General features: G+C 41.3%; 1 protein-coding gene across 1 annotated transcript in view; it reads left to right on the plus strand.

Moving 5' to 3' along the window:
- The window catches only part of Ca10 (carbonic anhydrase 10), a 508,465-nt gene that overhangs the window by 192,818 nt on the left and 288,502 nt on the right, over nucleotides 1-27,145 (plus strand). Inside the window, exon 4 of the mRNA XM_051158295.1 lies at nucleotides 19,973-20,115. Within this exon, the coding sequence (XP_051014252.1) occupies nucleotides 19,973-20,115 (143 nt within the window). The remainder of the gene's footprint in view (nucleotides 1-19,972; nucleotides 20,116-27,145) is intronic.

Raw genomic sequence — 27,145 nt, forward strand, 5'->3', positions numbered from 1 at the left:
CCTTAGGCATCTTGGCCTTTAAAACTTAAATGCTCTTTTAATCTCTTGTCACCAAGAGCTGGTGTTTCCTCCGGGCAGTTTGAGTGCTTCTCAGTAAGAACCAGGGAGCTGCCAACTGTAATGAGAAAGCATCAGATTCTCAGTGTTTCAAAAAGGCAACACTGGGCTTTAATGTCTGGAGCCATTGACTCAGGAGGATCTTCTGAGAAGGAACAGGCACAATCGGTGGCTAAGAGAAGAGTTCGCTTAGATCAGCATGAAGTCCTTTTGCTAGGTTGTTGGGGAGGGGGGTCTCCTGGGGAGGCTGCAAGCTGAAGTATAAGGTGTTGAGCACCTGATGTTCTCTTTAGGAATCAACAGTAAAGAAAAAGGCCAGCACTCCTGCTCTCTGTGTTAGCAAGTAGTACAATAAAGATATATACTCCTTGTTTTCAGAACACGAACTTAAGTTGTTTTCTTGCCTAAGAAGCAAAATGAAACTAGAGTCACTGATCAGCATATTGCTATGTAAACATGAATAATTAAAAAGCGCATAACTGCAGCGCTTTACAAAGCATGTCCACATTCATTTGTCATGGATTCTTTGCATCCAAATGAGAAATATCTCTGAAAGCGTGAACATAACTAGAGCAGGTAGGCATTCTTCTTTTTTTTTTTAAATTATTTCTTTTATTTTTAATTATAATCTAATTATATTACATCATTCCCCTTTTCCTTTCCTATCTTCAAACTTTCTTATATGTCCTTTCTTGCTCTCATCTGTATAATGATATTTGTATGTATGATTCCAGTGTTGACCATTTGGTATTAAATAATCAGTTGGTATATTCTTCCCTATCCGAGTAGTTCTCCCTCTCTCTTGAGAGGTACCATTAGATTTTCTTTTACCCCTGGTCTGATCATTTAATACAGGCTTAACTACCTTTTGTGCTTAGTACAAGCATGGGTCAAATGACTTCCCCAGGCATGTACAGTTGTCCTCAGGCTATGTAGAGGATTGGTTCCAGGACCCATATTAGATTCTGAAAGCTCATGCACTCAACTCCTTATATAAACTGGGCTCATATAATGTATCTGTACATTCACATATACTTTGTTATCATACCCAATAAAATATAAATATCATGTGAACAGTTGTGTTACTGTATTATTATAGGTAATAAAATCAAGAAGGCTTTAGATATTATTACGGATAGAGATATTCAGTGTGGGCACAATTCCTATAGGCCTAACTGCATAATAAGTGTCAACAGCTATGTAAATTCTTTCTCATATTTTCACTCTACTGTTGTTTAAATATTGAATGTAGGAGGATATAGAACCTTCTGGTTTAAATAAGGGGCTGGCTTTGAAAACTCAGTGAATAGTGTGTCATTGACATAAACATATGCAAAATGCTGTTCTGGTTGCAAACCTACTCATGAAACGCTTCTGTCTACATTCCTACTGTCCACTGCAAGTCTCACCCCTGTATTCACTGCTTAGCAAATGCCTTAGTAGTCTTCCCTACCTTCCTCAAAACCAGGAACTTCAGTATAGGGCAGAACGTAATTTCAGGGCCTGGGCCCGTGAAAGACAGTGAGTGAGTTGATTGACTCGGGAGTTTTCAAATGAAATGTTTTTGTATTTGGGATGACACTGACCATAGGACAGAATGGAGAGTGAGTGGGTTGAATTACGATGGGTCCACCACTCTTTTTTCTTGCTCAAAATGCCATCAAACCCATACTGTTCCTTTATATGAATACTTTATAATGTGGGTAAACAATAAGTCCCTGGGATCAGTCCTTTCTTCCCATCTCACCCAGAGGCAATGATCAGACATGCTGAGCGAATAAATAGCTAGCACTGTGCCTTTCACACAGCAAGAGGCTCAAAACAATGACAATCTGCCCATTCGGCACTCTTTGTCTCTTCTTCCACAAAGGCATTTCATCTTAAAGCCCATTTTAAGCTTTATTATATAATGACCTCTGAGGTTATACAGTCCTTTTATCTTCTATATACTAGGTTCTATAGTTAAGAATGTTGTACATTCCAGTTGGAGAGAAAAGTATGTAGAAAATCACGGGACAATGTGAAACTGTGTGATTGAGGAAATGCTCATGAGTTGTAGGGCTGGGCATGTGATTCTACTGGAAGGAATAGGAAATAAACTGGTAGAGAGAGAGAAAGCTTCTCTGAAGAGTTTTGACCTACACCCTGAAAGGTGAGACTGCATTTTGATGAATCAGCCTGCTTCCATCTTAGGTTTGAAAGCCATCATATAGTAAAGACAAACTAGGTTCATTCCTATTTATGATTAAATCTCTATTTCTCAAGGATTGGTCAATGCCCCACCTGTAATCTTAACTACAAATGGTTCTGCAATGCCTATACCAGAAAACAATAACCATGTGTTTATTTCAAAAGATTATCATGACCACCTGTTATTATGACTACCTTATGATCACCTTGCAATTGTGTCTTTATATGGCTTCTATAGAAAAACATGGTTTTGTCTTGTGTGGCTTGTCCTTGTGATCTGTATACTTTACTTGGGTAAGTCTTCTTAGCCCTTAGAGTATATATTGTCTGATGCTCTGAATAAAGTTGGCTATTGCATGAGACTTTAGTCCACCTCATTTTTAGTCAACTCTGCCACATTCATGCTGCCTACTAGAGCAGTAGACAGGTCATGCTTATAGTCCTAGCAGCACAGTTGCCAAAATAGGAAGATTGACACAAGTTTAAGATGAACATGGGCTGTGTAATCAATTCCAGTCTATTCTGGACAACAGAGCCAGACCTTGTCTCAAAACAAGAACAAAAAGATATCGAAGAAGATAAAAATCCACACTCAAGGGTTGCAATTTCCTCCCAGACTAATATGAAATATGATTATATAATAATTAAATAATAAAGTTATGAAGACAAGTTAAATACTACACCTCAATAGAAAACATATTACATCCTTATTGAACGGTTCAGCCTGTAATAAAAGATCAACAGATCAGTTTCTTGGTTTGATCCCCAATTTAGTGACTGAACACATCTGTTTGTGCTCCAAGACTCTATAATGGCATGACGGTTGTATCTTCAGATGCCTCATGAAGATAGCTAAGGACTGTTATCTTTGCAAGTGATAAAAAAAAATGACCTAAATATATGTCAATCTCCAGAGAGACTGGAACAGCTGGAGGCATCTGTAGGACAAATGTGAATGCAGGAGCTAATTACAAAAACTGGAATCTTCACTGCTGAAAAGGACTGTGAAGCTGGGCTCAGTCCAGCTCCACATACATCTGGGCAGTAAGACTTGCGTTATCTTAACCTTTCATCATTTGCCCAATTTTGACATTTATGTGAACATGTAATTTACATGCCCACTTGGAGAGTGCCAGAGTTAAAAAGAGAAGGAAATGAAATATTTACCGACACAAATAGATCAAGGGCCATGCATTCTAAGACAACCATGCATTTTGCATGATTTGTAAAGTTTGCCAGATGTTTGGCTTTGTAGGAAATCATTCCCTGATATTCTCTCACACTCACCTTTTACAGCCTCCAGTGGCTGAAAATCACCTATTTTCATCAGCTCTGTTATTTTTACCTGATATTTATTTCTCACACTCCAGAAGGCTTCAGTGCTACTAGTCTGAACTCCTAGAGGCCAAGGGGCTTCAGCTGTTGTGGAAACATCGAGTGCAGCGTTTGGCTATCAGTTGCATCGCCTAGTCATCTTCAGGTTGAGTAGATGGAGTTAATGAATTAATGAGCTAGCATATGAACACACTTGAAATATTATCCTTTGTGGTTATGACTCCCAGCCTCAATAAAGTAATTTCAGATTTCATCTGAAGCACTAGTAATTACACAGGACAAGAAAAATTACAAAATGTAATCTGATAAGGCTTAACGCAATCGTTAGGCTAAACTTTAACCCAGCGACAAAAATCACAGAAGTGTAATGCCTACTCTCCCTCCTGCTAAATTCTCAAAAATATAGCACCAGATTTACTGAAAGTTATTTGTTATTTATTTTTGTCAAGATTCCCTTTTATTCGTTAAGTCTGATTTACTATCTTGAGAGTCTCACCATATAGCCCAGGCTGGAATTAGATATGCCACTCTATAATGACCACTCTCAATGGCCTTGATTCTGAGAAAGAATAATGTGGAACAGAAAAAGGAGGCAGCTCAGTCTACACTGTGGCTACGCAACACATGGGAGCAGTTTGAGGATGTAAATTTTAACCTGGGTTTGAACTGCCCAGTTTAGCTATAAAGTGGCCCAATATTCTTCCATGAGTTACTCAACTCTCTGAACTTCAGCTTCTTACAGAAGGATGTCACAAGCAATATCATCTTGTTGGGTCATGGCAATAAGTAATTTTATGCAAAGCTATGGTCTTTTCATTCCACCGTATAGCCCACAACACAATCAGTAGATTGAACTGGCTACGATTTCAGCTGCCAATTATTCCTTTTAATTATTCCTTTTAATTCTTTGAAATGATAATATGATTGCATGCTTCATCCCTTCATTTTCCTCTCTCCACACATTCCTATGTGAAGGAGAGATAAACGTGTTTTTTGTTTAGATCACAAGTACGGGATGAGAAAAGACTTGTGAAAGAGCAAGTGATGTTTATCCCCTTAGAAGTCAAACACCATGTGGGGCAGATTAGTTATTTACCGGCTGAAAAACATCCTTGAACAAATTCTGAGAGCAGGTATAAAAATGAGCCAAAACAAGAGGCGGGGCCTTTGGAGACTTGGGATACTTTTGCCTGGTCATCGCTCCACTTCAAGATACTCCTAGAGAGAACCACTCAAGTGAAGACTTCGGAAATGGGAGGCAGGGAGGAATAGCAGAATACAAGGGATGGGATAATATGTACGCAATATGTATGAATTAATAACATTTATTTTTTAAAAAGGGAAGACTTTGGGGCTCCTGGCTCCAGTTGAGGTTCCAGGTTCTGGTTGCCCCAGGTTCCAGCAGAAGAAATCCTGCTGATTACACCAGGAGAATCGTTCCTCAGAACTGATATACTTACAGTTTCATTATTTTATTCTTTAATCCTCTTTTCCTATTGTTTCGGTTAGTTGGGTTATAAATGAGATACTCTCAATTAATAAGTTCGTAATAAAGCATATTTGCTAAGAAAATTGAGCCTACACCTGTGTACCCATTCTTGCTCTCTTTCAAATTTGCGGCCTCTTTTTTCATTAATTGTTGTAACATGCATGTAAGTATATGTATATACATTTAGATTCCTAACTATAACCTGCTTTGTCTGTATGTTACTTGTATGTATGTTTTCAAGGTGATCACTTGAGAATAGACAACTGATTGTTTGCTCTTCCTTGGGGAAGACTCTGTCCTGCTCTCAGCATTCCTTACTTGGCTGTCATTCTTTGCTTAGGGCTGAGGTCTCAAAGTCTTTCCCCCGTCCATGTTTGCATGCTTATTGTTGTTGTCCTTGTTCATCTTATGTTTAAGCAGTCATGTTAAGTGAGACTTTGTGTGTGTGTAACATCCTGCTAAATGGAGAGCATTTCAGTGAAGTGCAACTAATCAAAATGCAGAACTGTAGAGTCCAGTTCCAACTGACAGACCTATAGTACAACTCTAGCACCTAAGGCTCAGAGATCATTGGGAAAGAGAGATGATAAAAACCAGAGGGCTAGATGTGTTGTTCTGAGGTTGTGTCTCCCAGATACGTCTGTTGCTAGTTTTATTGTTTTGGCTTTTACTATGACCTTGAAAGATAAAAGTATTTATTAAACTGTTCTATTTTATATTTTAGGCAAATGATGCTAAAATAAAGTCAGATGATGCCAGTCAAGTCAGGAAGATAGAAAGGCGACATTACACAGCAGATACGAGCAAGGGGTTAGGAGCCAGATTTGCATCTTGACTCTGCCACTTGCCAGTTTCTGTGTCTACTGAAGAAAATACTTAACATCTCTGTGCCTCAGATTCCCATAGGACCTGAAAGAAGCAAGGCAACTACAAAGTCTACCTTATATATTATTAAGTGAGAACATGGATTAAAAATACTTAGGGCAGTGTCTGACATGGGGTTAGTGCTCAATAAATCAGGACCTGAGCTCAGCTCCCCTCATGCCAGTGTTGTCCTCTCCAACTCACTGCATCATCTGCCAAGGGCCAGCCTTGAAGTTCCTCCAGATGTGCATTCTATGCAACAGACAATGTCTCTAGGAGTAAATTTGCCTTTGAGAGCCCTTTGAGGAAAGGAGCTGGCATTGTCCTCTATCAGCATTACAGAAATAGGCCTAATACATTTGGTGTTCCCACAAACACTGCAACTCTTCAAGGCTCCTACAATCACTAAACTTGCCAGATTTCCCTGGAGGTCAGGTGTCTGGGGTACTACAGTGCTATCAGGGGATACGGGAAAGCTTTAGCAATCAGGAAGACTAAGCTAATAAATTACATAATATTATTATACTCAAACAGCACTGACAGAAGACTGTAAAAATAGAAAATTCTAGAAATACCAAAGTAAATAATATATAACCTGCTTCTGTGGCCTTGGGAGATGGCTTGCAGCACAAATGTGAATATTACAACGTAGATGCTCAGTGCTCACAATTGCCAGGCATCTATGGTGGTTTGTCCATAATGCTAACACATATGAGGTTGAGACAGCGGGGTCCGCAGAGCAAGGTAACTATGTAGAGTAGCCAAATAAGTAAGCAAGAGACCTTGCAGCAGTATGTAAAAGTGGAGAAGGATTGAGGAAATGCCCAGTGTCTAACTCTGACTTCCTCATGCATGTGCACATATACTCATATGCATCACACACATGTTATACAGATATGCCAGATATGCATACACATGATAAATACATAGATGATAGATAGATAGATAGATAGATAGATAGATAGATAGATGATAGATAGACAGATAGATAGACGGATAGACAGATATTTCTGGCATTGTTTAGCTACTTTATATCACTGTGATAAAACACCGGGATAAAAAGCAACTTAGGGAAGGCGGGGTTTATTTCTGATTGCAGTTCTACACCACACTTCATCATCAAGGGACTTCAGGGCAAGAGCTCAAGGCAGGAACTGAAACAGAGACCAGGGAGGAGTACAACTTGCCGGCTTGTTTCCCATGGCTTGCTCATCCTGATTTCTTACACAGTCCAGTACTAGCTGCCAGAGGTGTCACTACCCACTACCCCTGGGCCCTCCCACATCTATCATGAATCAACAAAATGCTGCCCCAGAGTTGCCTACAATCCAATGGGGGGATATTTCCTCAGCTGAGGTCCCCTCTTCCCAAATGAACCTACCTTCTGTCAAATCGACAAAAGACTAGCCAGCATAGACATTATCCAGTGAAAACACTGTAGACATCTGTTACCTGAAATACCAGTGGCGCTGGCCCCTGATATATTTTACAATCAGATTGTAATTAGTGTGCTAATAAAAGTATTTTATAAACATGTAAGAAATTTTGTAATACAATCTAGAGTTGAACAGGACATCTTAGATAAGAGAGAAAACCCAAATCAATAAACCCAATATATAAAAATCTACCTACATAACAAAATATCAAAAGAAAAATTAACAGCCAAATAACAGAATAGAAAAAAAAAAAACATTTAGAGTACATGACGAGGGTCCATGGCTCCACAATACAAATGAAAGCTAAAAACTGATAGAAAAACCAAATGACCCAGAGAAAAAGTTGTGAGGGATAGGATCAGAAGAGAATTGCAAATAGCCACTGGACACATGAGAAGATACTTGGCCTCAGTAGTAGTTAAAGGATGCAAATTAAGTCAATGAGATTCCACTTTTACTGTCTTATTACCAAAAATAAATAGTGACTAGCATCCATGGAGGGCTATGGAGATAGTGAGGAAATGGACGCATTATACAGACTAGTGTATAGTCACAGATAAGGCCAGAGCTCTCTAATGTGCCCTGGCAGCGTCCATTAAAACACGTTGTGTGTGAACCTTGACAGAACAATACTACCTTTAAAAATCTTTTCTAGTGAAATGAAAGCACCACTACAAAAGAAGGATATGCTTGAGGCTCTTTATCACAGCATTGGCCAGAATGCTAAGATGAGATAGAATCAACCTTAATGTCTGTCATTGAGGGAATGGTGGAGAGATGTAAAGACTCCTCAAATGATGGATGTTCTTGCTAGCCTTAAATACAAGGACCAGCTCTATTAGCATTAATGTGGAGCAACACTGATGGGATAATGTTACTTTAGACAAGAAAGCCCTTTAAGACTGTGTTTATGTGCATTTAGGTGTTTGTATATACAGAGTGAATAAGATGAATGCCACCTGAATCACTACCCGTGCAGGTCACTACTAAAAGGAAGATGACCACCTGTCAGTTCCGATGAGTTTTCCCGCAGCTTCTCATATTACCACATAGCCATTACTTTGACTTTTTAAAAAATTAAGTTAGCATATAAGTTAATGAAGTTCATTATGGAATTACAAACATGTATGCAATTAGACTTTGTTCTTACTCATTGCCCTCCCTCATACACTGCCCCCTTCTTCCTTTATGTCACATATATTCCATTACTTTTATCTTTTTCCTCTTTCTCCTCCTTCACAAGCTTTCACTCTCCTCTGATAATCCCCTTTCTAGTCACCTTGGGTTGGGACTGTGGCTCAGTAGTAGAGCATTTTCCTGATATGTGTGAAGCCCTGAGTTAAATATCCAGTACCTAAAATATAAAATAAAATAAACCAACTGATCTCAGAAGAGCCGCTCCACCTCTGAGAATCTCCCCCATTTTATAGGAAATAATTTTTGCATTATCTCACATAATTCAGGGGAGGATTAAGCAAGATATGCCAGGTTTCTAGCACAGAACTAACTAAACGGTGTTTGTCAGCAGATGACAGCTTCCTCTCCCTTTGTTTCTCTTCAATCTCAGGTGATGTATTTTCAGGGATGCCGCCAGTTAAGACACTGGAGTCAAGTACAAATGGGAAAGGAAAGCTGTTGTACAAGCATGTACTCTAACAACTTTAAAATGCTAAACCAAGATGATTTTTACTCTGCATTAAAATCCTCTTGGACACCCATGTCATTGCTCACCCTCTGCATCCATCTAGACATTGAAACTATGGCATTAAGGAGGCAACATATTGCCTGTATTCCCTTCAGAACTTCCTTTGAAATTAAGCTAGATTAGGTGAGCATCTGAAAGCTGCCTTTTTTCTTAACCCTCCTGCTTAGATTTTTTTTAATTTATTTATTTATTGTATATGAGTACTTTATCTGCAGAAGACTGTATCAGATCACATTATAGATGGTTGTGAGCCACCATGTGGTTGCTGGGAATTGAACTCAGGACCTTTGGAAGAGCGCTCTTAACCTGCTTAGATTTTTAAACCAGGATTCTTCCTACCATAAGAGCACTATGCAGAGGCAGGCAGATCTCTGTGAGTTCAAGGCCAGCCTGGTCTACAAAGTGAGTCCAGGATGGCCAAGGCTACACAGAGAAACCCTGTCTCGAAAAACCAAAAAAAAAAAAAAAAAAAAAAAGAGCACTATGAAAGTGGAATCAATGTTCTGATTTCCCAGTATTCCTTCCCTCCGCCCCTCTTCCATAATTTACTAAATAGTTGCTGTAGAAGCAGTAGTGGGTTTGGCCTTTTTATTGATACAATCTCAGTCTTCCCAAAGACTCTGTTAAGTAGTTACCACACTGTTTTAAAGACTGGTAGAATTTTAGCCACAAAGTCATGGTTCCATTGTGAGGGAATGGCTAATATTTTTCCTCTATTATCGTAACTCTCTAAAGTTGGGTGAGTCAGAAGATCCCATGGCTTAGATGCTACCAATTTAATGGGCATTGTGATTCCATTGGTGCTCCATGTCAGCTGTTAGCACTGCAATGTCCCTCTGTCTAAAGATATGCATCAGTGTTTCAAATAGTTCTGAGAACTTTAGGTCTTACAACAAAGTCCCTCTGTAAGAAATGTGTAGTGCTAGAGGAAAGTGTTCCTCTAGTTGGTTTGTTTCCCTCTCTGTATCTTTTGGAAACAATAGCTTTGTTGATATATTTGAGAATTTTATACAGCGTGTCTTGAGTGGAGGGGCTTTCCAGGGAGCAGAGATCGAACACAATGGCATAAAGAGTTAAAAGGGAACAGTTGAATGGGAGTTAAATTGGGTAGGGGTGTGAGGGCTGCATAAAGGAGGGACTATAAAGGGCAACTAACACTAATGGCTTTTTAAAAAGACCTATGGAAGCCTACTACTATGCAAGCTCCTAAAATATATGCACATATAAAAGAGGATTACTCTGTTGTGCTTGCAGATGGCAGCCTAGCATAGCTGTCTTCTGAAATGCTCCACCCTGTAGTGGATCTAAACAGATGCTGAGATTCATAGACAAACATTGGGTGAAGCTTAGAGAGTCTTGTGGAAGAGTGGGGGCAAGGATAGAAGAACCTAGAGGTGACAGGAGCTCCATAAAAGACCAAAAGAGCCAACTAACCAGGGCCCAGGGGCCTTGCAGAGGCTGAAGCACCAACCAAGGACAGTGCATAGACTGCATCTAGGGCCCCTACACAGATGTAGCTGAGTGGCAGCTCAGTCTTCATGTGGGTCCCCTAGTAAAGGGGGAAGGGGCTGTCTCTGACATGGACTCTATTGCCTGCTTTTCAATCATTCCCCCCTGGCAGGGCTGCCTCTCTAGGCCACAGAGGAAGAGGACAGGATCGGTCCTGATGTGACTTGATGAACTGGGGTGGATAAGGAGGGGTGTCTCTTTTCTGAGGAATGGGGGAGGGAGGGTGTGACTGGGAGGAGAGGAGAAAGGGGCTATGGTCGGGATGTAAAATGAATGAGTATGTAACTAACTAAGGAAAATACATAAAATTAAAATTTAAATTATGAAAACACAAGAAGAGATTTACTAGAGTTACTCATACAATGCTGCGGTAGGCTCAATACCCCAAGTAGACACCTCATACCAAAAAAAGCCCCAGGAATGAGTTATAGTTTTTCAAGTTGGTGGCCAATGGGGCCAGTTAGACCCCTGAACATTACAGCTACTGCCATAATTCTTGGTTACCCCCCAGAATGTAATGGTAAGGCCCTCTTGCTGGATAGCACATATTTCAATCTCAGAACATGGAAAAATCAAGCTGGCGCTTGCCTGAAAACTTCATACTTACTAGCTATATTTCGTCTTCTAGAAGGTGCTATGTTTGCTGTGAGAGAAGAAAATGAATCTTCTAAGTCTGTGTATTTAGGCTTTAATGGGCACAAGCCTCCATTACAGCACTTACTGTGCTTTGTTGTAACTATTTACTAGCTTGTCTATCTTCCCATCGGAATGAGGGCATCCGATTTATCTTTCTATCCTTGATTCATTAGGGATGGCCCATTAATTTCCTCACCGAATGCACAAATTAATGATTATGTGTTAAAGAGGATATATGCAACTCCTCTTGGATCCCCCAAGTGAGAAAATGAGAAGCTCTCATGTACCACGAACCTAGAGCTCAGACTATGGAGAAAGCAAAGGGGTTATTTGCAAGGCCAGTTCCCTCCATGACATAAATCTGGAATCAGAAGGGGGGGAAAGGGCCTGAAACAATGGGCATTTTGAACATGCTCACTGATAACAACTCAAAGCACAGATTTATTACAGTCAGAAACCATAGAAGGGGCAGTAAATCAGCACCAGTGAGACAAAGAACAAGAGCGAGATACGAGTTCTTATTGAAAATGTATCCATATGCTTCCTAACCATGACAAAGGGATCGCCATTGACGTAGAAGGCTTTATTTGTAGGATTGAATTCATCACGTTTTGTGCCAATAGTCATCTCCCAAAATTGCATTTGCTTTCCTTTGGCCAACAAGTTGGGGGAGGGGGGGCTCAGTTTATTACTTGAAAAAAAAAATAAGATTGTCTTAGCTGAGTCTCTTCCTTGCTTCAAATCCAAATTCTGCTGTGTAAAGCACTGTCTGCAGCTGAAGACAATGCTATTTTATCAACACATATGTTGAAGGGAATAGCTTTTAAAACCTTCAATTAGTTCTGCTTTTGAGATAGAATTTAAACACACTTACATGATAGGATTAAATGAATGCAAAAGAAAAGAAAAAAATTATGTCCTTGTTGCTTTGGACCCAGTTTTTTTTCCTTCTCATTCTACCCCAAGGATAATTACATTTACTCTTGGCTTTCTTTCAGCCAAAGAAGTTATATGGCTTTCACGCCTAAATCAGTCTATAAGATTGTACTCCCTTGTCTCTTGCTGAGTGCCTGTCCCATAAGGGTAAGATTCAAACTCCTTATTCGGGCCTGAAGAGTCCCCAGTCATCTGTTCTTCAAGCCTGACCAGCCCTGTATTGTCTCTCTTTTTTTCTCATATGGGCTACCAAGTCCAAGTCACATGCTTTCCTCTGTCCCTTGCACACATAAAGCTCTCTAAAACTCTCATTCTCATCTTTTGTCTTGGACGCCCTCCTCTGAAATTCTTCAGAAACGGTTATCCCAGTTTTTTCTTTTCCTTTTTTTTTTTTTCTTAAAACGATAGTCTCATTAGTTAATTAATTAGTTGTATATTTAATTAATTCACTGTACATGCCTATTGCAGCCCCCTGCCTCCTCTCTTCTGGTCCCACCTTCCCACTCTCTTCCCCTTTTCCTTCCTCTCCTTCTCCTCAGAAAAATGGAGCCCTCCCCACCACCAACCTGTCCCAGCACATCAAGTCACATCAGGACTAAATGCATTCTCTTCCACCTAGGCCCAACAAGGTAGCCCAGCTAGGGGAGAGTGATCCAAAAGCAGGCAACAGAGTCCATGTCAGAGACAGTCCCCGCTCTAATTGCTACAGGACCCTCATGAAGGCCAACCTGCCCATCAGCTACATATGTGTAGGAGACCTGGGTCCAGTCAACACATGCTCTTTGCCTAGTAGTTCAGTCTCTGTGAGTACCCATGGTCCTTGGTTAGTTGACTCTGTTGGTCTTCTTGTTGAGTTCGTGTCCTCTCTAGGTCTCTCTATACTTCCCCCAACTCTCCTACAGGATCCCACAAGCTCCACCTAATGTTTGACTGTGAGTCTCTTCATCTGTTTGTAGACACTACTGGGTGGAGCCTCTCAGAGGGCAATTATGCTAGCTTCCTGTATGCAAACATAGCAGAGTGTCATTAATAGTGTCTGAGGTTAGCTTCTTCCCATGGAGTGGGTCTCAAGTTGGGCTAGTTATTGTTTCCCCCTTCCCTGCATACCTTGTTGGCAGGGTAATTTGGGGTTAAAAGTTTTGTGAGTGGCTTTGTGTCCACCCCTCCCCCCCCCCTTTACTGGAAATCCTGCCTGGGTATATGAAGTGGCCACTTCAGTCTCTATATCCCAAGCAGATAGGAATCTTGGCTGTAGTCACCCCCCTATCATCCCAGGAGCCTACCCCATTGTAGGTCTCCAGATTGTCCCAGAGATGTTCTTCCCCATTTATTGTTTCCAAAGTCTGGTATATATCATTTTCATCCTTGACTATGGTTTAGACTATGTCTCCCACTGCACCTTTATTCCATAACTCACTACCAGCTCAGGTATCTCTTAATTGCATAGGTAAACACATCAAAATCTATCACTTCTACTCCCTACTATACTAAAGGACTCATAATACCAGGGCCGTATCTGTTTCATCCCCTCCCAACAAGCCAGAAATGAAGACACAGTGTGGCACATGGTAGTTCTTCAGCAAATATTTGTTCAGTGAATTGTCAGTGTCAAGCCAAATATCTGAAATGTCATAGACTTGCGGTCAGGACTTTTCAATTCAGTTTATCTTGGTTCTTTAAGGTTTAGCAAGTGTTTCAGAATGGTATAAGTTAACTCAAAGTGCCGAACATTCTGCCCATAACAGCATCCTCTCTACAAATTCTGCTGAATCTGGACACATCCATAAGCAGGATGGCATGGACTTGGAGTATCCTCTTTAGGATACCCCATCAAGGCAAATTTAAACTTTCATATTCAGAATGGATTCTGGTGTGTGTGTGTGTGTGTGTGTGTGTGTGTGTAATCCCAGCTTTCTCCTCCTTCTGTCCTCCCAGCCACTCCCCACACCTGTGCCAGATCCACTCCTCTTCTGTTTCCTTTCAGAAAAAGGTAGGTATCCCAGGGATATCAATCAAACACGATATAACAAGTTGCAATAAGATTAGGAATTTTCCCTCATTTTAAGGCTGGATGAGGCAACCCGGTAGAAAGTAAAAGGTCCCAAAAGCAGGCCAAAAAAAAAGTCAGAAACAACCCCCTTCCCCACTGTTAGGATTCCCACAACAATATTAAGCTATACAACCAGACATATATGCCAAAGACTTAGGTCAGACCCATACAGGATCCCTGACTTTGAGTTCAGCCCTGTGAACCCCCATGAGCCCTGGTTAGCTGATTCTGTGGGTGGTGTTCTTGTTGTGCCCTTGACTACTCTGCCTCATTTAATTCTTCCTGCTCCTTTTCCACAGGACTCCCCCAGCTCTGCCTAATGCTTGGCTATAGGTCTCTGCATCAGCTGCTTGGCTGTGGGTCTCTGTATCAGCTCCCATAAGTTGCTGGATGGAGTCTCTCTGTTGATTACACTGGGTTCCAGTCTACCTTTGTTTTGATAAAATGGATATTCAATATGTCTGTGTGGAAGTTGTCAAGCGACACTAACAGGTTAAACTGGATCTTTATTGTTTTGGTGGTTTGAACAGATGCTGATAGGTTTTGCCTCGATCTTGCCAAGGTTCACGATTTAAGCATTTGAAGTCAAAGCAACTCCACATTTTCCATAGCTCACTGCACACAGATCCAAGAGACCATTGGGGGTTTGTAGTTCATGTAAGAATGAAAGTATTGCCCCGGGGAAAATATTTTGGCAAGATAAATACATAGTTGTGATGCAGAAGCTAAGTTCCTCGGTTTAGTCTCTGTGAAAATTAATTTGCAAAGATATTCAGGTCTGTTGTGTGTTCTAGTTTATATGTAAATTAGAAGAGTGCATGAAAGATGCCAAGGATGATGGAATTCCAACAGTTTCAAACTAGTTGACTATTAATTAATTAAAATGGTTCTCACTCAATTTCATTTCATTTACATTTTCCCACAATAAACTATATTGGTCAAGCTGGAAAAAAGACAGCAGTAGCAGATAAGTCACTATCTTCTTATCAAGAAGAAAGAAAGTTTAAAATTCAGTTTATTGACATAGCCATGGTGACTAAGAATCAAGGAATTTAACAGGATTTCAAAATCTGAAAAATAGGAGCAATGCCTCCACACTCTACAACTCCATCTCTGCTTCTGAAGGTGACATGGGTGTCTATAAACTGGAAGAGTGTGGCTAAAGAAGATGGCTAGAAACTTGCACATCACTTAGAACTCTGCTTAAGCCTTGATCTTACGTTCTAGCTTATAGCTGTGACCTAGTTCTGCACACTTAAAACCAGCCAGTTCACTCCCAAGCTTCAGTTAGCATACACTTCTTGTTGTCCCATCTCCCAAGCCTCCATCCTTAAGTATTTCCCTTGCATTGCTTTTCAAAGGTCTCTTCCTTGTCCATCTGTCACTCCAGGTTCCTGGAGTGGTTTCCACACTCGATTTCTTCCTCAGCATTCCTATTGCTTCTAGTACCAAACATTGACCTCTTCTTTTATGGGAACCAAAATCTGGTCTAGTCCATCCATCACAAGAGCACTTTAACTGAAGCAACCTAAGCTTTTATATTTAGTGTGTGTGTGTGTGTGTGTGTGTGTGTGTGTGTGTGTGTGTGTGTGTGATGAGAGAGAGAGAGAGAGAGAGAGAGAGAGAGAGAGAGAGAGAGAGAGAGAGAGATTGTGCTTTTAAATGCAGTATCCTCAGAATCCATAAGAGGGTATCTTTTGAGTTACAGACAATTAGGAGCAACATAGGCACTGAGAACCAAACACTTGTCCTCTAAACCACAGTGTGAGCCATCTCTCCAGCCTCTGGAGCAGCATTCTGCAAAAGCATTTTCCATCACATCTTCCTGGGGCTCTGAAGAATCCAAAAGCACATCACCTCCCCTGACCTCGACTTATGTTTTCTCTTTCTCCTAGACCATTCTGTCTCTGTTATCTCAAAGGTGTTCAGTTGCTTTCAAATCCTGCCTTTATCTGACATAACCTGAATTTTGAAGTAGTTTCATTTAGACTTTTGCCTTTGAAATTTGTTTAAACTGCAAAATAGACACTGATGTTATTCTTGTTTTACCAAAAGAGATATGGAAGCACAGGCCTTGTAAGGGTCAGGGCAACAATTAGCCCTGAACTTCTTTGGGTATGATCCACTTCTTCTGGCTGAAGCCTTGTAGAAAGAAATATTTTTGATAAGCTGAGCATTTGTGGAAGGATAGTCTGGCTGTGGTCTTTTCTCTGTGCTTCCTGGCCTCTGCCGGCAGAGTGGTTGTAGGTGGGGCACTTTGCCCTCTGCTCTGCGGCTTCCATGCCATCAGTGCATCTAGGTAACGTGATCTATTAGGTGACTTCTGATTCTGAAAAACAATCATGGCTGATTTAAAGACCAGCCATTCAGTTGTGAGTAAACTCAGTACCCCTTGAGGTGCTGAGGCGATGAGGGGCTTGGTGAGCAAAGGACAGAGTTTCTTAGTGACTCTCTGAGTCCTAAGCAGGTGGTGAGAATGAGAGGCAGAAACTTTGATGGTGAAGAGGGGATATAAAACCCTGAAACTGTCATAAAGAATCCCAGACCCAGTAAAAGCAAAGGCAGATGTTCACATAAAGTTTTTGCTGTTTGTGTTTTTGTGGGGGGACTTTTTGGGATATGGAGTTTATTAGCAAGGCCTGGCAGCATCTGCTTCACTGATGGTGGCATACAAAGGCAGCCTTACAACCAGTTTATGGGGTCAGAATTATTTTTGTTAATGATTTTCATGGGAGTAGATGAAATGCAATGTGCACCAGCTGTAACTGTGTTTATCATGCAGCTGCTCATCTGCCTAACAGAAAAGAACACACACACACACACACACACACACACACACACACACACACACGCACCATAAATGTATGCCTTGATTACAAAAGACTATATAAGCTGGAGGAACCACAGAAACTGGGAAGGTAATATGGGACCCAGGTGGGGAAATCTAGTGAAGAGTATATCGAGATACAGGAGATAAGAAAGGTAAAATGGAAAAGGGTACCTTTAGTTGGGAAGGGGAAAGGATAAACAACACTGAAGATGTTTGAAAAAGCCATAGGGGATCAAATTGTTTTATGTTTATTTAAAATTGCATGTAATACATATAAATGTGTGTATACACACATATGTGTTTACTCTACACCTTTCTCTGTATGTCTCTGTTTCTCTGTCTCTCTGTGTCTGCTTCTCTCTCTCTCTCTCTCTCTCTCTCTCTCTCTCTCTCTCTCTCTCTCTCTCAGTGTGTGTGTGTGTGTGTGTGTGTGTGTGTGTGTGTGTGTGTGTGTGTGGTTTCATCAGAGTTGAGACATTTGGAGAGATAATATTTCCCCAAAAGGCATGGACTATCAGGCAGAAACCCAATTGCCAGCCATGAGAAACCTCCATTCAAGTTGTTGGTCAGAGGAATATGTTATTGGTATTGCCCTTGCTTGCCTCCCAGAAGTTGAAGGTAGGTCCCTATTGTGGAAGGCATCATGCACTTGGACACCTGTTCCTGAGGGTTTGAGCTGGAGGGAATCTAAAAGCCCTTTCCCCAAAGATTCTCTCTCATGGTACCAGAAGGCGCTATGCAAGCTGTCAAGGGAGGAAGGCAATCAATGCTTCCTACCCAAATGTGATGCCTATGAACTACAGCAATTACCAGCAGGCAAGACATTTGTAAAGGCGAATTAGTAGCACCTTTATCTTTGCGATATCCAACAGCTGTGCAGCACGAGGGAAGTCATGACCAATAATGGAAACCTAGCCAACTATCCACGGCTAGTGAGATCACGAATCATAGGGAACAACTTACTGTTTCTGCTTCACTAACTGTGGCAATTCCTAACGTCATTCTAAATATCACAGAGAAGTACAGCTTTGCTATCTCATCGAAGAGGCTTCTCTTTGCAGCAAATGTAGACCATTACAAAAATGTAATTGTAAAAACAAAAAGCTGGTCAAAATGTAGAGAAAAACTGCTGCTTACATTCCCAGCCCCAATATCTACAATACAATTCCCACAGTCAAGGTTTGAGAAACATTAAAGATGAGAAGTGAATTTTTAATTCAGGAACATAATTAAATGTTACAGATTTGCTGTGATGGGGTGTCTTGTAAGCACGGTTAGCAATTTCCAGTGATAACATAGTAGACACAGTAAGAAATGGGAGTATCAAGGAAGCACAAGTCCATGAGTAAGTTTTCTTGCTTCTACTCTTGCTTGTCTTCCTTCTTCTCATCTTTCTCTTTCTCCCTCTGGCCATTGCTGCCATATTGAAGATTGCTCATGTTGGGGAAGCCAAGACAAACTCCTTACCCTAAAGGGAGCAAAGCCTCCAGGAGCCCTTTGGAATGGACTAAGATAAATTAGATATGAATCCTATCACACCGTGGTGTTATAGTATTTGTCTGGGGATTTGCTTCTTCCCAGTGCTGATTAGAACTAATAATAAGGTCATCAAATTTGAGGTTTGAGTGAGACGCAATATCCCGTTGATCACAATTGTTCAGAGTTATATAACTCTATGGCAGGTGTTTCCCAGATTTCTCTCCAGCTTTGGTTTTTAGCCATTATAGTATGGGAAGGTACAATGGCTGGTGTAAGTTAATGGCTGCGTTCAACTTTAGTTTTTGAGATGGCAGCTGCAGGGAAGGGGATTATGGCATGTTTGTAGTGTTCATAAATAATCCCTGTCTGGTTCTACTCCCCCAAGGCAGAGCTAGATTCCCATCATTGATAGTCTCGCAGCAGCACCCTCTGATTAATCTTTCCCCTTAGTCCTCAGTATTCTTATCCTCTCTTCTTGATATTCAACCTAACCAAGGGAAGAACACAAAGGAGGGAGCACACCATGTATGTTGTGGGTGTATTAGTAGGTGAATGGTCAAATACAAGGAAAAAAATGAGAGACATATGACTTCTACACATCAGTGGAAATACTGATGGGGCACTAAATTCTAAAGGTATAGTTTCTTCATGAACATAAACTCTAAGTGTTAACTCTTCCAATTACTCCACTATCTGCTAAATACAAGCAAACAGGCTGGGAAACTCTGTTAAAATTATACTAATAGGTATTTTACTGCAATACTGAGGTTGAGCTGACAGTTTTCCTTGGATCTCTGCAGTCAAAACTCAGTGTGATCTTTTTTTCCTGTCTCTCAAATGATCACATTCTTCAGTTGCTGGAACATTAGGTTAATCACACAATGCCGAACCAAACAAAGATAGATTCAGGTTGCCGAGATCCTGTCTAGTTTTGATTGGTGGGTCATAAAAACAAACCATTCCTTCTGTTTGGTCTTGACAAACCATGGAAAAACACCTTGTATATGCCAAATAACACTTACTTTGAAAATCTTCAGATACCTTCAGGATTGGACAATGTTGGTTCTCACATCTTTGCTGTTGAGGGGAGTGGGGGGGGGAGGGGAACAGAGCATCCACTCTGGAGTTGTTAAATACTTGGTGTTCTTTGAGCATGTTGCAAAGAGGATATAGTTTAAAAGACAATGCTAGTACAAAAGCACGAGCCCAATAAAGAGGCTACATGATGGCTGTGCATGAAGTAAGAAAATCTGACCTTCAGAGACCATAAATATATTGGACAAAATGACCGAGATTGAGGCCTCGGAAAACACCATAGCAACACCTTAGAGATCTCCATAAGTTGGAATGTTACTTGTCATTCTGCATTTCACCGTCTTGTAACTTAGGTTTTCTCTTAATCTATTGTTTTCCCACCCTTCCACCCAGCCTAATTCTGCTTTTATTTTTCTCCTAGTTCCTTCTTTCTGGGGATTGGTGAACTCAGCTTGGAATCTCTGCTCTGTGGGGAAGCGGCAGTCGCCAGTCAACATAGAGACCAGTCACATGATCTTCGACCCCTTTCTGACGCCTCTGCGCATCAACACTGGGGGCAGGAAGGTAAGCCGCCATGCTGCTTCCGTGATAATAAGCGATGCTCATTGTCAAAGCTGGTCTTCTTCTGGATCTTAGGCTCTGTGATGTAATCACAGACCTCAAAAACTACTCCTGACAGAATTATGTCCAAATAATGGAATTCTTCCTTCGTAAAATTTGCAGGTGTTTTCCTTCCTAAAATGCATCTCACAACTGTAGAGCCTGAAAGGACCCGAATCACAAGACACCCTAAGACCTCACCCTGTTTTCAGCACAAAGAATATGTATTTGCCCCAGAGGGACAAAGAACAGGGAATAAGAGGAGAAGAGAAAAGTAACAAGGGAAAGCTGGGGAAGTGATAGTTCCCTGAGGGACAAAGGACTGCCTCTGGGTAGAAAGGAGACAGACTTGGATCACATAAAGGCAGTTTATAAAGTGAAAGGAGGAAATGCTGAGTTAGAATGAGGTGTTGAATTTTAATTGGGCATGTTAATTACGTGAGCCAAAAGGGGTATTTTGATGGCCGGAGGGGTGGAGGGGGTGGCCAAATAAGGGAATACACCTTGGAGGCTAGCTTCAGGAATGTAATTAAGTGTTTAGCAAGGCAGAGGGAGGAGAGAGAAGGGTAAGGCACACCAGAGCCCTGTTTGTCAAGCTTGGACCTATGAGAGCCCTTCAGGACCCCAGGAGTTGCTTGAGATCCCATTCCTTGGTACCCCATAAAGGTCAAAACACAGTTGACTCCCCTGCCTACCATATTGGAAAACCCTTCCTTTGAGACCCTTCTCCTGGTCTTCATTTAACCACCCTGAAGTAGAAGGAATTTATTTTAACAAAGGTAAAACCAGACGTTTATCATCCGGGGAGGGAAAACAAACAATCACCTTAGATGATTTATAAGAAAATCAATAATTAATCTTCTGAGGGGCATCTCGCTGGCTAAGGTCCCTCCCTTCTGCCTGGAAATGCTGAGCTCTGCTTTGTGAGTCTTATACCAGAGTCGGCCCCACCCTCTCCTCCTGCCAGGAGCACCTCCTTAATTTGTGAAGGGCATAGTGCCTTTGGGGTCTGCTCATTGACAGAGTCTGGGATTTCTCTTGCTGACTTATTTCTATTTCACTACCTTTTACTGTTGGCTAGGAAATTAGAATTGGGGGAAATGCACACACATAGGAGATTGTGTTTGAAGGTGATTTCGTTGTTGTGAACTCAAGAGACGTGAAAAGCACTTGTATGAAAAAAAAAAAAACCAGCTAGGGCTGAAATTATAGACATTTGTTATTCTTGGCGGATCCTTCTCCAGAGCTGGACTGTTCGAGCTCTGCCACTCTTCCTCCTCTGCAGTCTTTTACCCATCTGCACCATTCCATTTGTGTGTTATTTTTTTTTACCCTCTCTGATATTTGGGAACACATTTTCTACCTTGTCATTTTCTCACACATACACACACACACACACACACACACACACACACACAAAATGACTCACCAAACACTTATTAGTGGTTTTGACTCTGGTCACAAGCCAGGTTTTAAGAAGTGTTGCATAGAGGCTAGAGAGATGGTTTAGTGGGAGAAATGTTTACAGTACTTGTAACTCCAGCACACGAGCGATGAGGCCAGGCAGATCACAGTCAGTTTAACTGAAATGGCCAATTCACGGTTCATTGAGAGACCTTGTCTCAAAAAATAGAGTGGAATATAAAAGGCCTCTGGCCTCTACGTACACATACACAGGCAAGCACATCTGTACACACATATACATGCACATATACATACACACACAGTCACACAAACACACTTATGTCACACATATACACATAACTACACATGACGTTTCTAAGTAGAAGTTGTTTATTGTGTGTGTTCTTTTAAAAATTATTTGAGAATCATTTCCTTAGTAGACTGTGCCTATATAGGTTATTTGGTGGCTCTGATTCTACAGAAAAAGAAAACCATTCTAATTGTGCCATTGGCCACTTTATTTTTATAAGATATAAAAGAAACTTCATATAGCTCAAATATACACCTTGTGGCACATAACCTACTCACTGAAATCCATAAACACCTAAGTGTCTTGGTCAGCATTTAGAAGTGAGCGGTTTACTTTAATAGACATCGAATTATCTTCTCTTTGTTGGAGAGGACGACAGGGGGCATAATCGCGTCCTAGGCGAACAGCAAAATAAACAAAACCACCCAAGACAGAGGGAGCTTTTGTGCCTGGGGTTCATAAACCACCTGGAAGGTAGCCAGGAAAACTGAAGCGATAACCTAAGGCCGGTGGTTGTGGGTAGATTTATTTCCTGTGTATTCCCTCCTTTTGCCATATTGCTCTAGCTAAGACTCCAAGCACAAGACTGGAAAAGTAGACAGATACCTTTGGCTCATCCTTGATGTAAATCAAAATGCCTTTAGTCTTTCCCCCAGAGTTGCTTGTGATGTGTAAGAAGGGAATATGAGGGAGGGACATTAAGGAAGGAAACCAAAGCACTGTGATGTATCCTACTGCAGAATCTAGAAGTTGTACGTATGTACAGAAAGATATTTGAGGAATAAAGGGGTCTAGTGTAATAAGAGAGATTAACAGAGGGATGAGCTTGCCCAAGTGGCAATGATTTGCCTACAAGAACATGTCATAACGAAACCCATTATTTTGTATGCTGATTAAAATACTATCTTTTAAGAGGTAAGAAAATGTTACAGAATATATTCAAAGGTTTTTTGGGTAAAGTGTGCGTGACACAGAATCCACATATATTCCACCTTTTGTTGGGTCATCCAGAAGAAAGCATTGATAGAAGAAAGGAATGACCGTTTCCTTAAAATGTATTGAGAAAGAGGAAATCTGTGTCTGGGAAATAGGTTCGTGTTAAGGGGTCTCCCAAATCCTAGGATATTATTGTTGATTTGTACCTTTTGTTTGTTTTTCCGGGAAGTGGTTTTTTTTTTTTTTAAATCTTTTCTCTTTTTCAATTTGGTACATTGTACCTGTTCCAAACCAATTTGCAGAGGCATCAGAGTTTGTGATTTTGGAAGCATTTGCTTTGACAATGAAAATATTTATATCTGGCATGATTTGTGTTGTCAAGAGTTTGATGAGCTCAGAACTGGCTGGCAGTGCCCTTTATATCTATGTAAGGCTGAAAATAAAATATAGACAGAGGCAGGAGATGAAATGCCTGAGCTTGACAGACAATAGCTAAATCATGTTGCAAGCTTTAGGAAGCTGGTGTTTAATGACTTGTTTTGGAAGTAAGGATTCAAAACCTTGCTCTGATTTTAGAGTTTCACCTTAAAGAAATAATGTCCAATTCAAAAGGTTTGAAAATCACTGTGTTATGTGGGATGTTTTGTAGAACTGGGGACAAGGCACCACATTTTGATGCCAGAGCTGAGTTGAATGTCAGTAGGTTAAATGCATTCCCGTAAGTGTGCTTCCTGTCACACAATTTATCTGTGAACATTATTTCTTCTGGCATTTAAATATGTCTTTTTGCACAAAACCATGAAGCAGTTCTGCAAGGGCCCGATTTGTCTTCTTGTGTTTATTTTAGCATATCTGACCTGACACAGAGCTTGGATACTTGGATAAAGGTTTTTATTAGTATAGGCAAGAGCTGTAAATAACCTTAAGAACAACCAGAAATGAAAATGATGAGAAGAGACTGAAAACATTCTGCAACTTGGATATAATAGAGATATTTGGCTTTTGTGTGCTGATACATCTGTGTTCGTGTTTCTGTTTATGCGTACACATAAATGTACAAGTAAGTGTGCATGTGTGCATGTGCTTGTTCAGGACAGATGACAATCTCAGGTGCTCTCTCCCTGGAGATGGGCTGTTTTGTAAGATAGTCTCTCTCACTGGTCTGGAGCTGGCCACATAGGCTGGCTGCCCAGCAGGCCTCATAGGTCCACCTGCATCTATCTCCCCAGCATTGGGATTACAAGCACGCATCAGCATACCTGTTTTTTATGTAGTTCTAGGGACTGAATTAAGGTCCCTTTGTGCAGCAAGCACTTGACCTACTAAGCTATCATTCCAGTACCTTAGAAAAGTTATTCTTTATTAAATAATAACTTCTTTCACCTGTTGAGTTGCTTATTCGATGGTATTTCTTAAATAATAGTTTTCTTTTCTGGAAAGGTAGTGCTTTTCAATCTGCCTCGTCATACCTGATCTGCAAGCATTTTAAAGAAGAAACCAAAGTAACTGCTGGTTGTCTGTGGGTATAAAAACTACCAGGTTCCAGTGGTTTGGTCGAACCCAGGGTCACACGAATGGCTCTGGCTTCACTCAGTGCATCACAAGCAAAGCATAAAGATATGAGATTGAGACAGGAGCCTAAAGGAGGAAGGGACACAGACGGTGCTGAGAGTGACCAGAATACATTATATACATGTACAAAATTGTCAAAGAAGAAAATGAATGAATTACTTTTAACACGGTCACCTTAAACTAGCTTTGAATTAATAGATTTGTCCTAGGTAAACTTACTAAATCAACTCACGATTTTAAAAAATGACTGACAGATGTTTTTCAATACATCAAATCCATCTTGAAGAATGTGGGCGGCTCCTGACAGAAGTGCAAGTTCCCTAATCTGGGATCTCAGGGTTGGTAATAGCTGACGTCAGGTTAGGGGCATGGCCTGAGATGTAACAAACAAAATAAAGGCGTAGACCTTCTGCAGCCTGCGACTCATCTCCATCATCTCAGAGAAGCAGGTTTCAAGGGGAGGTGATGACCACACAGAGGCTGGGGTACCACCCTAGGGTACCTACCTTCTGTCGCTACCAATTTCCTTTTAACTGCTTATTTCTTAGAATTTGTGTGGGTTTAGTCACCATAGACATGAAATGCACAGAAGGATCTTTTTGAACCACTAGTGAATCCCAAAATGATGAGGAGAGGGAGGGCTTACCAAAACCACAGAGAGACGTGGCGGGGGGGCACGCTATGGATAGGAAGAGCTGACCTTCAGTGACGGAAGCAAACAGCTTCGTTGTTCTGGTTTGAACTCTAAATGCTCCCACAGGCTTCCGTTCTGAACTCTTGTTCTCTAGCTATTGGTGATATCTTGGGACCCGATGGAAACTTTTGGAGTTAGGGTCTACCTGATGGAAGTACGTCACAAGATCAGCCTTTGAGTGTTTCCCAGCCATTGTTTCCTGCCATGATCCCTGCTTCTCGATCCAGCCTGTGACCAGCCTCTGGCACATGCTTCTGTTAGCATGAGCTGAGTTGCTGTGCCGTGTTCTTCCCATGATGGCGAGCTGAAAAACTACCCACGGCATGAGCCAAAGTGAATCTTTCCCCAAATTGCATAAGGGCAGTGGTTACTGGGATACATGGTTATGAAGGCATCAATGAAACCCATAGGGATGGAACTGGGGAGTAAAGACCCTTACCAGACCCCCTGCCTTCCCTCTCTGGGAAAATCCCATTTGGAAGGAAGCCAAGGGCGCTTGTTGGTTCAGTGTATATATGGCAGCCTCCAAGCCAAAGAACAAGGTAAAGGAACAAAATGATACACAAATGGCACAAAAGCACCTGAATCCGTGTAACCCTCTCTGTACTTCCTATGAAAGAAATGGGAAGGGATGCAATTCACCATCACCCATAAAATGAACAGGAGGACCTGGGGAAGTGGTTCAGGTTGCAAAAGCGCCTGTTCTACACGCATGAGGACCTGAGTCTGACGCTCCAGCATCCACATAAAAAGCCAGGTTCATCTTCATGTGTCTGGAACCCTAGCATTGTGGGGTAGAGTGGAGATAGGTGGATTCTGAAAGCAAACTCGGTTGAAACACTGACCTTTTGCTTGGTGTTAGGCAACCCGAAGCAACAGATGGAAATTCCTGATGCTGTCTTCCGGTCTGCACATGTGAGAATAGGGTGTGTGTGTGTGCGTGTGTGTGTGTGTGTGTGTGTGTGTGTGTGTGTGTGTGTGTGTTGATGAAAGTAACCCTTTGAGTATTTCCAACCCTTATTTACACACACATAGGTGTGTGTGTGTGTGTGCATGTGTGTGTGTGTGTGTGTGAGAGAGAGAGAGAGAGAGAGAGAGAGAGAGAGAGAGAGAGAGAGAGACAAACTTTTCTTGAGGAGATGAAGAGATGCAACACATACACATCTACTCACTCTGATAGAGATCACCCAACAGATCAAAGTATGGTTATCATCAAAGTCCAACTTGGTGCTTGGTGAACCAACGAGGTTTATTGGAGTGATTTATCGAAGCAGAAATGACTCAAAGGCAGCTACATTGCCAAAGCCTGGGTGTGACAGCTCACAAAAGCTGGACACCTAGAGCATACTACACAGCCTGCAGGCAGCTTGACAAGTGATGGAGTGTCCTTCCCAAGTCCTTCGGTTGTTCTAAACCTCTTCCAGGCAGTCTGCCTCCTTTCTGCTTCCTCCAGGCAGCTCCTCTGGTCTGAGAATCTTTCTTTGCAGCTTACCTCTGCTCTTCTAAGAGGACCTCTCAGCTTTTGATGCTTACCCTGGCAGGGAGGGCCTAGTGAGTCTAGCCAGTTTCAGGCACTTGCTGAAGCTCTTTTGAACTGTTTGTCTTGCTGCTTTAAGAAGCTTCCCTATGGGTTAGAATGTCTCAGTATCTGAGGAAACTGTCGTACAAAACACACACACACACACACACACACACACCACTTTAATATGGTGTATGGTGTTTGCTGCGGTTGCAATCCATCTGCAAATCTCCTTGATGAAGACATACCTGCATCCACTTTCTGTATCTGTCTTGTAATAAGTGATGTTATGGGGATGTGTGTGGTTTTTTTTTTCCTCTCACTGAGTGTATGTCAGTGCTTTGGCAAAAATTTACCCTTCACTTGACATGACTCCAAACTTTCTATCCAACCTTCTTAATATCCACTCCCTATGACTTCACTGTCACCTCCCCCATGAAACTCCCTTGATCTCTGACTATTGGTGGCATCCTTCTTCATTTGGCTTAAGTGCTTCATTAATATTTCCTTTAGGACTTGCTTTATTGCCTATAGTAATTCGTCCTTGGATTAGGAGTTT

Source organism: Acomys russatus, chromosome 16 (assembly GCF_903995435.1).
Source record: "Acomys russatus chromosome 16, mAcoRus1.1, whole genome shotgun sequence".
Lineage (NCBI taxonomy): Eukaryota > Metazoa > Chordata > Mammalia > Rodentia > Muridae > Acomys > Acomys russatus.